Consider the following 13380-nt stretch of genomic DNA (forward strand, 5'->3'; position numbering starts at 1 on the left):
TGCTCGGCTGCTCGGCTGCCCGGATGAATGAGTTCCTAATTGAGATAAGAGCGACGCAAGCTGTGTCCAGGCTGCTGCCTCCGATGCGGAATGAACCGACTCAAGCTAGCTCGGGGCATGCAGCTGCAGTCTCTCCACAAGCATGGCGTTTGTAAACGAATTAGTAGGACAGTGGGATACTGCTTCAGCCAAAACCTTGATTATTGGCAAATCAAGCAGCGAACAGTAAAGCTAGAAAAGGATAATGCCAAGGACAAACTGCAGACTACGAAGACTGCTAGGCACTAAGGCGGACAAGGACACGTTGCTACTCCTATCATTCCCTGCTGCTGTCGTTGCTGTATCTGCAATCATTCAAGCACCAGACAAATGCCCTGCTGCTTGTTTATGCCAACATTGTGTCCTCTGACTCTGAAACTGACCCACACGTTCTACTCCCACACCATTTTCAGCTTCCTCGACAAAGCTTTTCCCATTTGGCTGTGTCCTCGGCCAGAGCTCCCATAATGGCATTCATCTGCCGCAAACTCAACCCAAAGCAACCAAGCTGGCAACGAGAGCCGAGAGGCGACCATCCCAATAGATTGAATGGTTCGGCTAAACTGTTGATTTGTTCGCCCTTTGCAGATGGTGGTGGTGGTGGGCGACCAGTAGACACCAATTCCAATTCGAGCACAGAGATTATGGTTATATCTCTGCAAAACATGCCTCTTTATTGCGTTCATTCAGGCAAAACGCATTCAGAGGAGTTCAAAATGCATCAGCGATTGACGTTCGTAAACCTGTGTGTCCTCGGACTACTCCTGCGCACATACATATGCACATACATACATACATATGTACATATTTATAAGCATTTGACACCAGTCCGAGGCACAAATTATAATTTAATGAGTACAGAACTGATAAATATAGAATAAACCAAAGCCGGTCCGTCGTCAAGCCTTGATGCAGTTGAGAATGCGATCTTCGATTTGCGGTCTGAAGTTGTCGACCAGGCTGCAGGCAACATTGACCTGCCCCTGGGCTAAGCCGCAGATTGGATTGCTGTCCTTAATCTTCTTTCCTATAGCCACGGTCCAGTCGATCTCGTGTGGATGAGCCTCGCCCCTGACGAAGCGGTCGAACAACTCCGGCAGCCAAATGGCTCCGTCACGGCAGTAAGTGCACTGCTTGCACGTGTGCTTCTCGTAGAACTGGATGGAGCGGAGCATGACTTTTATGGGGTCGCTCTGCTTATTTACAACGATCAGGGCGCCAGAGCCAAGACTGCTTCCGGCCGCCTCCAGGCATTCGAAGTCCATTAGCACCTCCGCGGCGACCTGCTTGTTGATCAGAGAGGTGGAGAGACCGCCGGGGAAGACGGCCAACAGATTGTCCCAGCCGCCGCGCACTCCTCCCGCATGCTTTTCGATAAGATCGCGCATTGGCATTGACATCTCCTCCTCAACGGTGCAGGGACAGTTCACGTGTCCGCTTATGTTGAAGAGCTTGGTGCCCGAGTTGTATGAGCGCCCCAGGTCGGCCCACCACCTTGGTCCCCGGCGCAGGATGGTGGGCAGCACTGCAACGGACTCCGCATTGATCACCAGGCAGGGATGCGAGAAGTACCCCTTCTCGGTGAGAAAGGGCGGACGCCTGCGCGGCCGCCCAATCTCGCCCATCAGACATTTGACCAGGGCCGTCTCCTCGCCACAGAGATAGCGATCCCCTCGTTGCACCAGGATGTCGAACCTGATGCCCGTGCTGCAAGCGCTGGAGCCGAGGAGTCCGTGGCGGTAGGCCTCCGCCAAGGCGAACTGCAGATTGCACGCCTCATTGTAGAAGCGATTCCGCACATAGATAATGGCCCGAGTACAGCCCATCGCAAATCCGGCCAGCAGGCAGCCCTCAATTAGCTTGTGCGGTTCATGGCGAAGGATCTCGCGGTCCTTGCACGTGCCCGGCTCGCCCTCGGCGCAGTTCATAACGAGGACCTTGTCCGCGTTTGCTTCGGCGGTGCGAAGGAAGTTCCACTTGGTCCCCGAAAAGTAGCCACCGCCCCCTCGTCCGCGAAGTCCGCTCTGGCACACCTGATCCATTATCCAGTCGGGTCCCTTGTCAAGCAGGTCTGCGGTACGATACCAGTCGCCGCGTTTGCAAGCACCTGTGATGCGCCAATCGTGGCATCCGTATAAGTTCTGAAAGACGCGGTCGCAGTCGTGTAGGGGACCAAAGGTTGTCTTCTTGTTCGTCAGGCAAGACTTTGGTGGATCATTCTGGGCGACTACCCCCTCGGAAATCGCACCGGTTTTCTTGCGATCCTTTGCCTTGGCCTGTGCTTCGGGGGCTTCGGATGCTCTCTTCGGCTTGTCCGGCTGCTTAGCTGTACTCCAGGACCTTTTCCATTGCGCCGCCAAGAGCCGTTGCTGGAGTTGTATAAGCTGCTGAAACATATTTTAACTAAAACGAAAAGTCCTGCCTGGTTGACAAGTTAAACGAACTGGGGATAAGACTACAGACGAGTACACACGTACATACATATATGCCCATGTTTGTGTGATGAAACAGTTCAGTATACTTATATTACAGGGAAAATTTAGAGAATTGCCACAAGTTCGAGTTCTCCACAAACACGGCCAAAGAAATGGCGGGAAACGATTCTCCAAGTAGCAATGAAAATGATGACATAACGACAACAGAATCAACAGCTTCTGAATCCATTTCCTCCAATGCGAAAGGACCCTTTCCAATTTTTTCAAACATTTTGTACGACAGCAATTTGCCTTTAATAGACGACATGGATGCAGGCCCATCTGCATGTTCTAACGTCGTCCTCAGAGGGGCTCAATAGGACAACTTTGGGAGAGTTTTGATGCAGCTTCCTTCAACTTCGATTGCCCCCTTTGGAGATTCCAGGAGCAGCAATAGGTAAAGCCCTATGCAAGCAGACAAAAGGAAATATCAGGAATATGCATACATATACGAGCATGTAGAGTCGTAGATGATTTCCACTGTGACTCTCAGACTGAGAGTGGACTCTGCCTTTTGCGTCTCGCAGTCACTTTTCTATCACAGACCTCTGAGATATAGGGACGTGTGAGACGCTTCTTACGCGTCACAACTTTTATACCCGGCACTCAGTCCTACATCTGCACTTTAGCGGTTATTTGTCAAATTTTAAATTTTTTCTTCATCTGTCATCTACATCAACAACACTGCTCACGCCAACACGCTCCTTTAGCTCGCCACCCTCCCCTATAGACACACACTGCAGAGTCACGGCAGAGGCAGAGCTGTGTCAGGGGCAGAGGCCATAAACAGCGCTTAAGCAGAGTGTGAATGCTGCGGGACGGGGTGGGTTTGGCCACTGAAAATTAATTTCTTCATTGTGGCTATAATAATGTTCCAATCGGATCCCAATTTGGTGATCTGATAGATATGGTCATTCCCTACGGAATGGCGTTTTTAGTTTTCTGCTATCTGCAAAATTGTAGATTTGGGAGGTTTTCGCCCTTTTGCGGAGGCGGAAGGGGGCGTGGCTCTTTTTTGAAATACACTTGTAACAGTGTGAGCACACAGAAGTATGGAAGCAAAATTTGGTGGCTCTAGCTCTTATGGTCTCTGAGATCCAGGCGCTCAACAAGACGGACGGACAGACGGACAGACGGACAGACAGACAGACAGACAGACAGACAGACAGACATAGACTCGGCTATTGATGCTGATCAAGAATATATATACTTTATGGGGTCGGAAACGTTTCCTTCTGTGCGTTACATACAACCGTTATCTGCACAAATACAATATACCCTATTTACTCTTCGAGTACCGGGTATAAAAACCATCTTTCATTATTACAAGGCGATTTAGGGTTTATTCAATGGAATTCATTTTTTATTGCTGTGCATTCGTTCAGCGGATGTGTGCTCTTCATTGAACTGTACCCTTATTATTGCTGCACAGATGTCGGCCATCCATTTTTTGCACAAAACGATAAGAGCCTGTCAACGTTGTCAACGTGCTTACCTCACCTTTGGGGCTGCCACATGCGTATAAGGAGTCGATATCCGCACACTTAGTGGCTATCAATAGACGCCCAAGGACGATGCCACTGATTCGTTTAAATAAGCTCATTTTCATCGACACATGGAGCTCCTGGGGGCAATTTGTAAGTGTCGGCGACAAAGCCAACAGCCAAAGCCGCGGATCCAACCCCAGCTGACTGTGGTTCCTTCTCAATCATTCCTGCAGCTGACACTGATTATCTGCTAATCCTCCCCACGAGGCCCAATGGGCTATTGTCTAATGCTATTTCATTATCCGAGGCGAATATTGGGTCTGACTGCACGGATTACAGATGCCGTGTGCAGGCGTTAGACAATAAAGGGTAAGAATCGCATTTAAAAGTAACAGTATGCCAGTTGTACGAATCCTGAAACAAAACTAAAAATATTTTTAACTTGCAAAAACACGGTGTGCACTCGACCGAGCCTAGTAAGCCTCGACCGGACTGGGCAGGACTGGACCGGGCCAGACCTTGGTCATTTGCATGACACAGGGCCAGCAAAGAACTGTTGGCATTAAGTTAATCACGCGCCAGGAAAAGTCACGCAGCTGGGGCTGAATGACTTGTGGACCTGCCCCAGGAACCCACATACATACATACATACATACATACATACATCCATATACATATGCATACATATGAATGTATACTGAACCAGGGCAGTAATTGCAATAATAATGCACACAAATAATATCAATATGTTAGTTCGACCCATATCCACATCCACGGCAAACACTACAAAAACTAAAGTTGCACAAGTTTTGGAGGTCAGAAAAATAACTTTGAGAAAAACAAGGAAAACAATAAAAAGGACGAGGGACTATTTAAAACACACTAATTTTCTTATACTCTTCTTGTACTCCGATGATTCAACACCTTTTAAGGACGACGATGTATTTACCTTTTATTGGAGTGCAATACATGATAAACGATACAATACCCTTTTCACAAAAACACATTCAAGCATTCAATGAATTCCCATGAAGCGTTAGTTGCATTTTTGCTTTGTGATGGAAAGGATTTTCAACACGTCCGAGAACATCGTGACATCAGAATGGCTCATAATAGGCAAAGGGAATCGACCCGAACCTACAAAAGCTGAATCCCAAAACCCAAGTCGCCAATATGCCCTAACCTCCAGGCACTCAAAACGATTTCCGTTCCGTTAACAATGACTGGGCGAAGAAGGAACTAACACAGCGACAAGGAGAGGGAATGGAATAGAGGGGGACTATAGACTCTATAGTATAGAGTATGAAACCTATAGAAAAATATGTTTGTGTTTCATTAAAAATGTAAGAACCGTGCAAGGAAAAAAACGAATGTCAAAGCGCGATGCTTATGACATGCGACAACATTATTTTCCCCCGCAAATCTCTATTTAATATGATTTGCTGATAAAGTGTCGCGACTGTGTCGCGATTTAGAAGTCTGAGTTTAAGAATATTATGAGGTAGCCCTAAGAACATATTTATACCCGGTACTCGAAGAGTAAATAGGGTATATTGTATTTGTGCACAAAGTGAATGTATGTAACGCACAGAAGGAAACGTCTCCGACCCCATAAAGTATATATATTCTTGATCAGCATCAATAGCCGAGTCGATTGAGCCATGTCTGTCTGTCCGTCCGTCTGTCCGTCCGTCTTGTTGAGCGCCTGGATCTCAGAGACCATAAAAGCTTGAGCCACCAAATTTTGCATCAATACTTCTGTGTGCTCACACTGTTACAAGTGTATTGCAAAAAGGAGCCACGCCCCCTTCCGCCCAGAAAAAGGGCGAAAACCTCTCAAATCTACAATTTTGAAGATAAAAGAAAAGAAAATATCTTTTAGATCACCAAACTGGGATCCGATTGGATCACTATTATAGCCACAATGAAGAAATTCATTTGCAGTGGGTAAACCCACCCCGTCCCGCAGCTTATATTTGTTTTTTACACATTCTCTCATTCACACTCTGCTTCGCGCAGTTTGTGGCCTGTGCCTCTGACACGTCTCTGCTTCCGCCGCGTCTCTGCCATGACTCTGCAGTGTTTTGCTCTAGGGTAGATGACAGATGAAGAAAAAATGTAAAATTTGACAAATAACCGCTAAGGTGCAGATGTAGTACTGAGTGGCGGGTATAAAAGTTGTGACGCGTAAGAAGCGTCTCACATGTCCCTTCTCGTTTCTACTGGCAAAAGTCGATAGAATGCATTATCAGGTGGCTATTCGGATCGGAATACTGAGATATAGATAGAAAGGAACTTTTTTAAATCTTTGATTCGATAATTATCGGATTTTGAGAATCGAATTGACAAAGCTCTTCACTTGGCACCTTAGGTGTTTGCAGGATTCGTTCCTACAGTCATTCTCAACCTCGAACCTACTTTAACATTACTTTCCTTGACAGCCTGTGCAGTCTTTGACATTCGATAATTGCATCAGTGTTAATGTGGCCTGCATTAACGATGACATCAAAATTTGTATGGTGCTCAGCCGGCCGGCCATTCGAGATATCAAAAAGAAGCAATCTGTGGTTTATATGGTGTGCAGTGGCATTCTCTTCATACGGTCTACGGAATATAATAGGCATAAGGTGCACGTGCTCCCGCCTTATCTTTAAGATAATCTCTTTGCACGACAGAGTATTTTGTGCTCTGTTCTTGATGTTTCTTTGTGCGATGAAGTCAATCCGTCTTTCGCCATACATAAACACATTTTACCTAGCAGCAACTCGCATGGCACATGGCATGTGCTTATTGTGCGAGTGTTCCACCATTTGCAGCATCTCGAGCACAAATATCACACCAACTTTCTTTAAATTTGATGAATCTTTCTAAGCAAGAATATGTTGCTGAAGATTCGCACTTCGGGAGAGCTGTGACAGATATCTTTTTCCCAATGACGCAGTTTGGTTAGTGTCGAGTAGGTGCTTAGGTTTCAGTGTTTTTATCTTAGTAAGAAAACTTTTCTTAAGTAAGAGCGAGAACCTTGAATTTTGTGTGTGCCCTGTCGCCATCACTGACGTACTGCTCCAAGTCTTGGGATATCTGGATCCGTATCTATCGCTGTATCTCTATCTGTGCCTGTTTATGTGGGGGTGTTTCCGTCCTCTCTGTTTTTTATGGCTACTTGTTGACTTTGGTCTTGCGATTGCTGAGGCTGTCTGGGTCTCAAGATTGTTAGCTTTTTCATACATAAGTATCAATGGGACGATATGAATATGCGAGAGTAAGTGCAATGGGCACTGGCACTTGGCACTTGGCAGTCCCTGCATTTCCACAGACCTTCGTGGAGATACCTGCATGTCTCCATTGTATTTATTATTGCTCGCATATGTTAGCTCTACGAGTACGTGTCATTCTGGCAGCGTGTGCGAGTGGTTGAGGCTTTACTGGCACTCGCTTTCGCTGGCATTCCTCCTTTTCACCTTTTCTAGTTTAATGCATTAAGTCGATTTCTCGCTCCAGTGGACTTGGTTGCTGCCACAAGCAGCCCTAGGACTCCAATCCTTGCACGCGCTTCCCGCCTGTCGCTTTGGCTCAGATTGGGCTTGGCTTTTACACGCTCAATGGAATAATTTTGCTTTTCAAAACACTTTCGCTACATTCTCTCTTAAGCTCAATCGAACGTTAGCAAAAACGGCCGGATTACCCTCGTACGGATGTGGAAAGGGAGGGGAGTACCGTTTCTGTCCCTGTCCCAAAATTGGGTTAGTGGCTTGCTGGTGCGTGGGAAGAACTGAACAATCTGTAATCAGTATTTAATTAACCGTTTTAAAGAAATTCAATCAAGCTGACTCCGACGACCCGTTTCGTTCCCCGGAGGTTAATTAACTTTTGCAACAGTGAAAACAATGGTGTGAAGCCTGTTCAGTCAGCCGTCCCAGCCGGCCACCAGCAAAAGCTTTATCAGTATTTTTATACCCGGTACTCGAAGAGTCAATGGGGTATATTGTAATTGTGCGGAACAAATTTAGCACACAGACTGAGGCGTTTCCGACCCCATAAAGTATATATATATTCTTGATCAGCATGAATAGCCGAGTCGATATCGCCATGTCTGTCCGTCCGTCCGTCCTTCCGTCTGTCCGTCTGTCCGTCTTTCCGTCCGTCCGCCTGTCCGTTCATCTTGTTGAGCGCCTGGATCTCAGAGACTATAAAAGCTAGAGCCACCCAATTTTGCATCAGATAGCTGTATGCTAACACTGTTACAAGTGTATTTCAAAATATCGCCCCAACTACTTCCGCCCCGCAGATCGCGAAAATGCGCTGTATCCACAATTTTAAAGATAAAAGAAAACTAAAGCCATTCCGTAGGGAATTTCTTTAATTTCCCTTAATTTCTTCATTGTGGCTATAATAATGATCCAATCGTATCCCAATTTGGTGATCTGATAGATATGGTCATTCCCTACGGAATGGCGTTTTTAGTTTTCTGTTATCAAAATTGTAGATTTGGGAGGTTTTCGCCCTTTTGCGGAGGCGGAAAGGGGCTGGGCTCATTTTTGAAATACACTTGTAACAGTGTGAGCATACAGAAGTCTGGATGCAAAATTTGGTGGCTCTAGCTCTTATAGTCTCTGAGTACAAGGCGCTCATCAGGACGGACAGACGGACGGACGGACAGACAGACATGGCTCAATCGACTCGGCTATTGATGCTGATCAAGAATATATATACTTTATGGGGTCGGAAACGTTTCCTTCTGTGCGTTACATACAACCGTTATTCGCACAAATACAATATACCCTATTTACTCTTCGAGTACCGGGTATAAAAACTAGAAGTACCACTGAGTACCTGGTATAAAAGTTGTGACGCATAAGAAGCGTCTAACACGTCCCTTTTATCAGTGTTTTTGTGACAGTTTTGAGCCGCCGAGAAAATCATGAAGCAATTAGGAAGCTATAACAGGACACTTCTTGGGGTTAAGGTTGCTGCTCGGAGAGAGTAATTCGTGTTTGTTGCTTGACGGGGGGAACGGAGAACACACATACGGAACCCTCCCTTCGAGCTTGTTCACAAGATGCACGCACATTATTTTTAAGTTAAATACATGTGTATGTATGTTCATATACATATATGTATGTACATATGTATGTAAGAATATGATATTCAAATGAGAAACCCTGACAGCAGTTATCTCGAAAGATAATGCAGGCAACACTAACTCCCATGCACAGGGACATTACATATGTACATACATATGTATGTATGTGGTACATGCATATGTACATACAAATGAAAATGTGAAGATATGTGTGTATGTTGATACATACATATGTACATATGTATTTATGTACATATGTCGGGAAAATAAATAACGTCGTTGTCGTCAATCAGACGTAATTCCCTTCCTCTCTTAAAACACTATTCTTCCCCTTATTATTAATGTTAATTACTGCTGTTTTCATACGAAAAGCTCTTAAGCCCTTGAAACCACAACACATTGCGAGCTTGCTAACAAACTTCATGCCTAATTTTTGTTAATTTTTTTCCATGCTCATCCCCCCCCGTCACAAGGCCATGAGCGTCGCCTGCACGGGTCCCTGCCCGAATCCGGGGCCAGCAGCAGCAATTTGCGCCAAAAGTTCTCATTTCAAGCACCGGTTGGTATGCAACACCTTCGTGATATAATAAATTCCACCAGGGAGAGAAAGATTTATGCCAATTACACACAGACACACAGGCACCCCGTCACACAAGCGCCTTTTCAATGAAATCCTTACCTTGGGAAAGCAAAGAACTTGGTTCATAGGTCCAAGCAAAACAAGCTGCAGATACACCTATTTTATCATATCCTCGTACTATCGCGTATATCCAGTTGACTTTGAATGGACAAATCTGCTGATGCGGCTTTTCTTGTAGTCACTAATCGTGTATTAAGGCCTGTACTGTACGACTATATGCATTATTTATTGGATCAGTTTAGGCACAGTTAAATGTGTTTTTTCAAGTCCAAACACTTTGTATTGCGTTATGTTGTTTGTTGTTTATAATTGTTGTAATTGCTTTAATTGCTATTCGCCGATCACTGAATTCTCGCATCCGACAATTCGCTGCGGCTGGGTGGGTAAACAATCTAAAAGAATTCCGGAAAATATAGCTTGTTGAGCAATTCTGCGTTTCAACTCATTTAATATCTGTGTATGCATCTGTGTATGTATGTATTTATTTGTCTTCGTTTTATTTCAATGTATTTTATATGCACATTTAGTGTTTGTTTCCAGCACAGGAAAAAATTCGAATTCAAGTGTACTCTAGAGCAGCAGAGGGATGGTAGGAGGGATATTTGAGCGACTGGGAGCGACCGGGAGAGGTAGGAAGGAGGAGGCCCCTGCCAGTGCCGACTGGCAATGACCCGGAAGTTTTCGGCATTTCATTTTTCTCGTTTTTCGTTTTGCTCTTCGGTGCGGGTGGGATGTAGGATGGGTATCTTGCACCGTTCTTTGGGCTTATTTTATAACAATAAACAAACCGAAAATTTCGCCATGGCTCTTCTCGATAGGTTCATTTGTTTGGTTTACGATTTTAAAGATTTACGATATTTGTTTCACCAAAGTGTACTTTATTCCTGGACCTCTATTTACAAGTGGAAACTGAAGGTACATAGGAGTTCATTCGTTTCCGATGAGCAACTAATTTATTTAATTGATTCGCATTGACAGTTCTCAGAGAGCGAACTTTTAAATGCAAGAGAATGCATCACAAGTCCAAAGAAAGAATAGAAGGGGGAGGCTGCGTGAGTACACGAGTATGTGGCGATCGAGCGAGATAAGCAAATATATATGTACATATATACCTATGTACATACAAATGTACATATACATATGTATATGAAGAGAGTGACAGAGAAGCTGGGGAACAAACACGTCCAATGCAAACAAAACCAATCACAGAAATAAACCTAAAGGGAAATACACGAGTATATGGATGAACATATGTACTATGTATGTACATATGTAAATTGATTTGATCGAATCCGCCCTCCACAAGCCACGGGCATTATAAATTCCTATCGAAATGGGAATTCTATGCGACCAGAGGGCGATCACATGGAATCACGGAGCAGCAATGCAAAACTGGGCCCCCACTTTGCATTGGCTGGGTCACACACGCGTCGCACTTCACTGAGCAGGCACCACAGGCGCCGAAGAGTTATCAAACGCGGAGATCAATTCAATTGCTGCCGGATCGTCGGCACTTTTGTACGTTTATTGGGAATACTTTTTCTCCCTCAGGCGTTTGCGAACCGAACACGTTAGAGCTCCAACAACAATTACGAGAGATGGAGACGCGCTGGTACACAGACGCAACACACACACATTGAACAGCTGTTCGCGTTGATCGAAGCAGTGCTGCCAGACCATCGAAGTATTACATACTTTTTGCTAATGAGCGCCAAAACCATAAAAACCATCTACCAGCTATAATGCCATCAAGTAAATTTCGTTCCTGGGTGTTTCAGGAACGGGTGGCGTTAATTATTTATCTGCAGTTTGCCTAACTGGAACACACTGCTGACCTTCGTGCGGCCCACTCTTCCCACCGCTCTCGTGTAATGCGGGGTATGAACAACTTTAAAACACGCACACTGAGTGAATTATTTTTATGGCGCTTCGTTTGCGGCCGTAGATGACAGGATAGGATAAAGAAATCAAAGCACTGGGCAGACTTCACCGTGCTGCAGGCCGAAAACAACTCAGGGAGCGGATTCGGAGAAGTTCCTTATATACCAGCCAGGACCAGGACAAGAGGCAAGACGCAGGGCGCAGGCGCAAAGCGGAAACGGTGTCAACTGTGTGGTGCCCTAGTCAATCGAAAGGGAGAAGAGAGCGCATAGAAGGAAAAGAGGCTATACATGAAAATCCTCTCCATTCTGTCAACCGTCAGCTGTTGATAGCACTTGGATTGTTGCTAGCACAACACTTACTATATGTACTTCGTTTTTAGGTGCATTCAACTATCATAATAAAAATGCATTACATTAGCAAAAATTTTAAAACTACTATAGTTTATTATTGTTACTATATTATTGGCATCTGTCCAAAGTTTCAACTTAATGTAGCTCATTACGAAGGCGTCGATTACGCTTCCAGTCTCGCAATTTTTCCCGCTGCATATCTTGACGAGAACGTCGCTGCTGAGGCCCTGGATCTTTTCGCCTTGTCGCGTTCGGATCGAATTCCTTGAAGTGTGTAACCTTAGCGGGTGGCTGCTCAATCCCGAGGCCAGATCTTAGTTTTCGTAGCACAGTTTTCACCGGATATAAGCGACCACTTTGGGTGGGCCCCAGACCGTGCTCTCGGTCCCAGCCCTGCTTGACCATAAGCTGCAGGCCACGATTCTTCGCAGATATATTGAACTTTACCAGTTTGTGGGACGGAAACGCTTTCATATTGAACTGGTGCACGGTGGATGTTTGATGAATTTTCCACGGTGTTTCCTTGTAGTTCCTTTTGCAGACACTACAGTGGAAGGGCATTGTCGTCTCTATTTCTCCCTGTGTGTCATCTTCAGTTGGGCTCGGTGACGTTTCAAGAATTTGTACCACTTCTGTGTGCCCTTTCAGCTTAGCCAGTGCGAGAGCCGTGTTACCAGATTTATCTCGGACATCTGTCTGCGCCCCATTATGTAGAAGCCATGACACAGCATCCTTGCAGCCATCACATGCAGCCATCATGAGAGCCGTCCAACCGTAGCCGTCGCAGGCGTTCAGCTGCTTGTCTGTGATGTGCATTTGGGACATCTCCTCCACCTTGTTGCCGATGGCAAGACGGAAGAACCTGCTCTTGTCGAACGGCAGCTGAACACTTCTCCTGGATTCATTGGACTTCTTTAGTGTCGGTCTGAAGGCTGGCCGAGTGGCTGGTGTCTCCAAAACTTCTTTGTAAAACATTTGGACTTCATCTCCGTCCAGGCCATTTATTTCGTGTTTTGTCACGTTTATCGGTGGCGGGGCAGGTTCTACGTGGCCGGCTCGGACGAAACATTTCAGCTGCAGCGGCAATGTGGTTAGTGCTAACCAGTTTGGATGTAATTCGTCTCCAGCTGAATTCATTTGCAAGAAAGGTAAACACTCATTTTATGTGCAACTGTTGTAAAACAAATAAAAATTAGTGCTGCAACCGTTGTATCGGATCTGTCAATGGATTTCCCGATAGATGTTTTTTTTTCATTTTTATTTTTACGCGTTGCCGGTTAAGTTTAGTTTATTTTATACCTTTTCTTATATTACGTCCGGATTCACTTTGATTATTAAATTATAACATTATTGATAATTATCAGACTAAAACGTTTTGTCCCGCTGCTATGTAATATTTGCGGAATATACGAAATATACTCGA

The 13380-nt window shown here is 45.2% G+C and overlaps 3 protein-coding genes across 3 annotated transcripts in view; all 3 read right to left on the minus strand.

The window, feature by feature from the left end:
* Window positions 1-11298, minus strand: part of LOC117890204 (transient receptor potential cation channel trpm) — a 41113-nt gene extending 29815 nt beyond the window's left edge. The window contains exons 1-2 of the mRNA XM_034794924.1: window positions 11160-11298; window positions 9763-10115 (exon numbers count right to left, since the gene is read on the minus strand). The gene's annotated coding sequence lies outside the window, so the exon portion shown is untranslated. The remainder of the gene's footprint in view (window positions 1-9762; window positions 10116-11159) is intronic.
* Window positions 868-2490, minus strand: LOC117890210 (NADH dehydrogenase [ubiquinone] flavoprotein 1, mitochondrial). Its single transcript, XM_034794942.1, has one exon. The coding sequence runs from the start codon at window positions 2433-2435 to the stop codon at window positions 939-941; it is 1497 nt and encodes a 498-aa protein (XP_034650833.1). The 5' UTR covers window positions 2436-2490; the 3' UTR covers window positions 868-938.
* A 722-nt stretch (window positions 11299-12020) lies between the features above and the next one.
* On the minus strand, window positions 12021-13272 carry LOC117890211 (G patch domain and ankyrin repeat-containing protein 1 homolog). Its single transcript, XM_034794943.1, has 2 exons — window positions 13257-13272; window positions 12021-13128 (listed from the first exon to the last, which is right to left on the minus strand). The coding sequence occupies exon 2, from the start codon at window positions 13092-13094 to the stop codon at window positions 12093-12095; it is 1002 nt and encodes a 333-aa protein (XP_034650834.1). The 5' UTR covers window positions 13095-13128; window positions 13257-13272; the 3' UTR covers window positions 12021-12092.
* Between the last annotated feature and the right edge of the window lie 108 nt (window positions 13273-13380).

Source organism: Drosophila subobscura, chromosome E (genome assembly GCF_008121235.1).
Source record: "Drosophila subobscura isolate 14011-0131.10 chromosome E, UCBerk_Dsub_1.0, whole genome shotgun sequence".
NCBI classification, from domain to species: domain Eukaryota; kingdom Metazoa; phylum Arthropoda; class Insecta; order Diptera; family Drosophilidae; genus Drosophila; species Drosophila subobscura.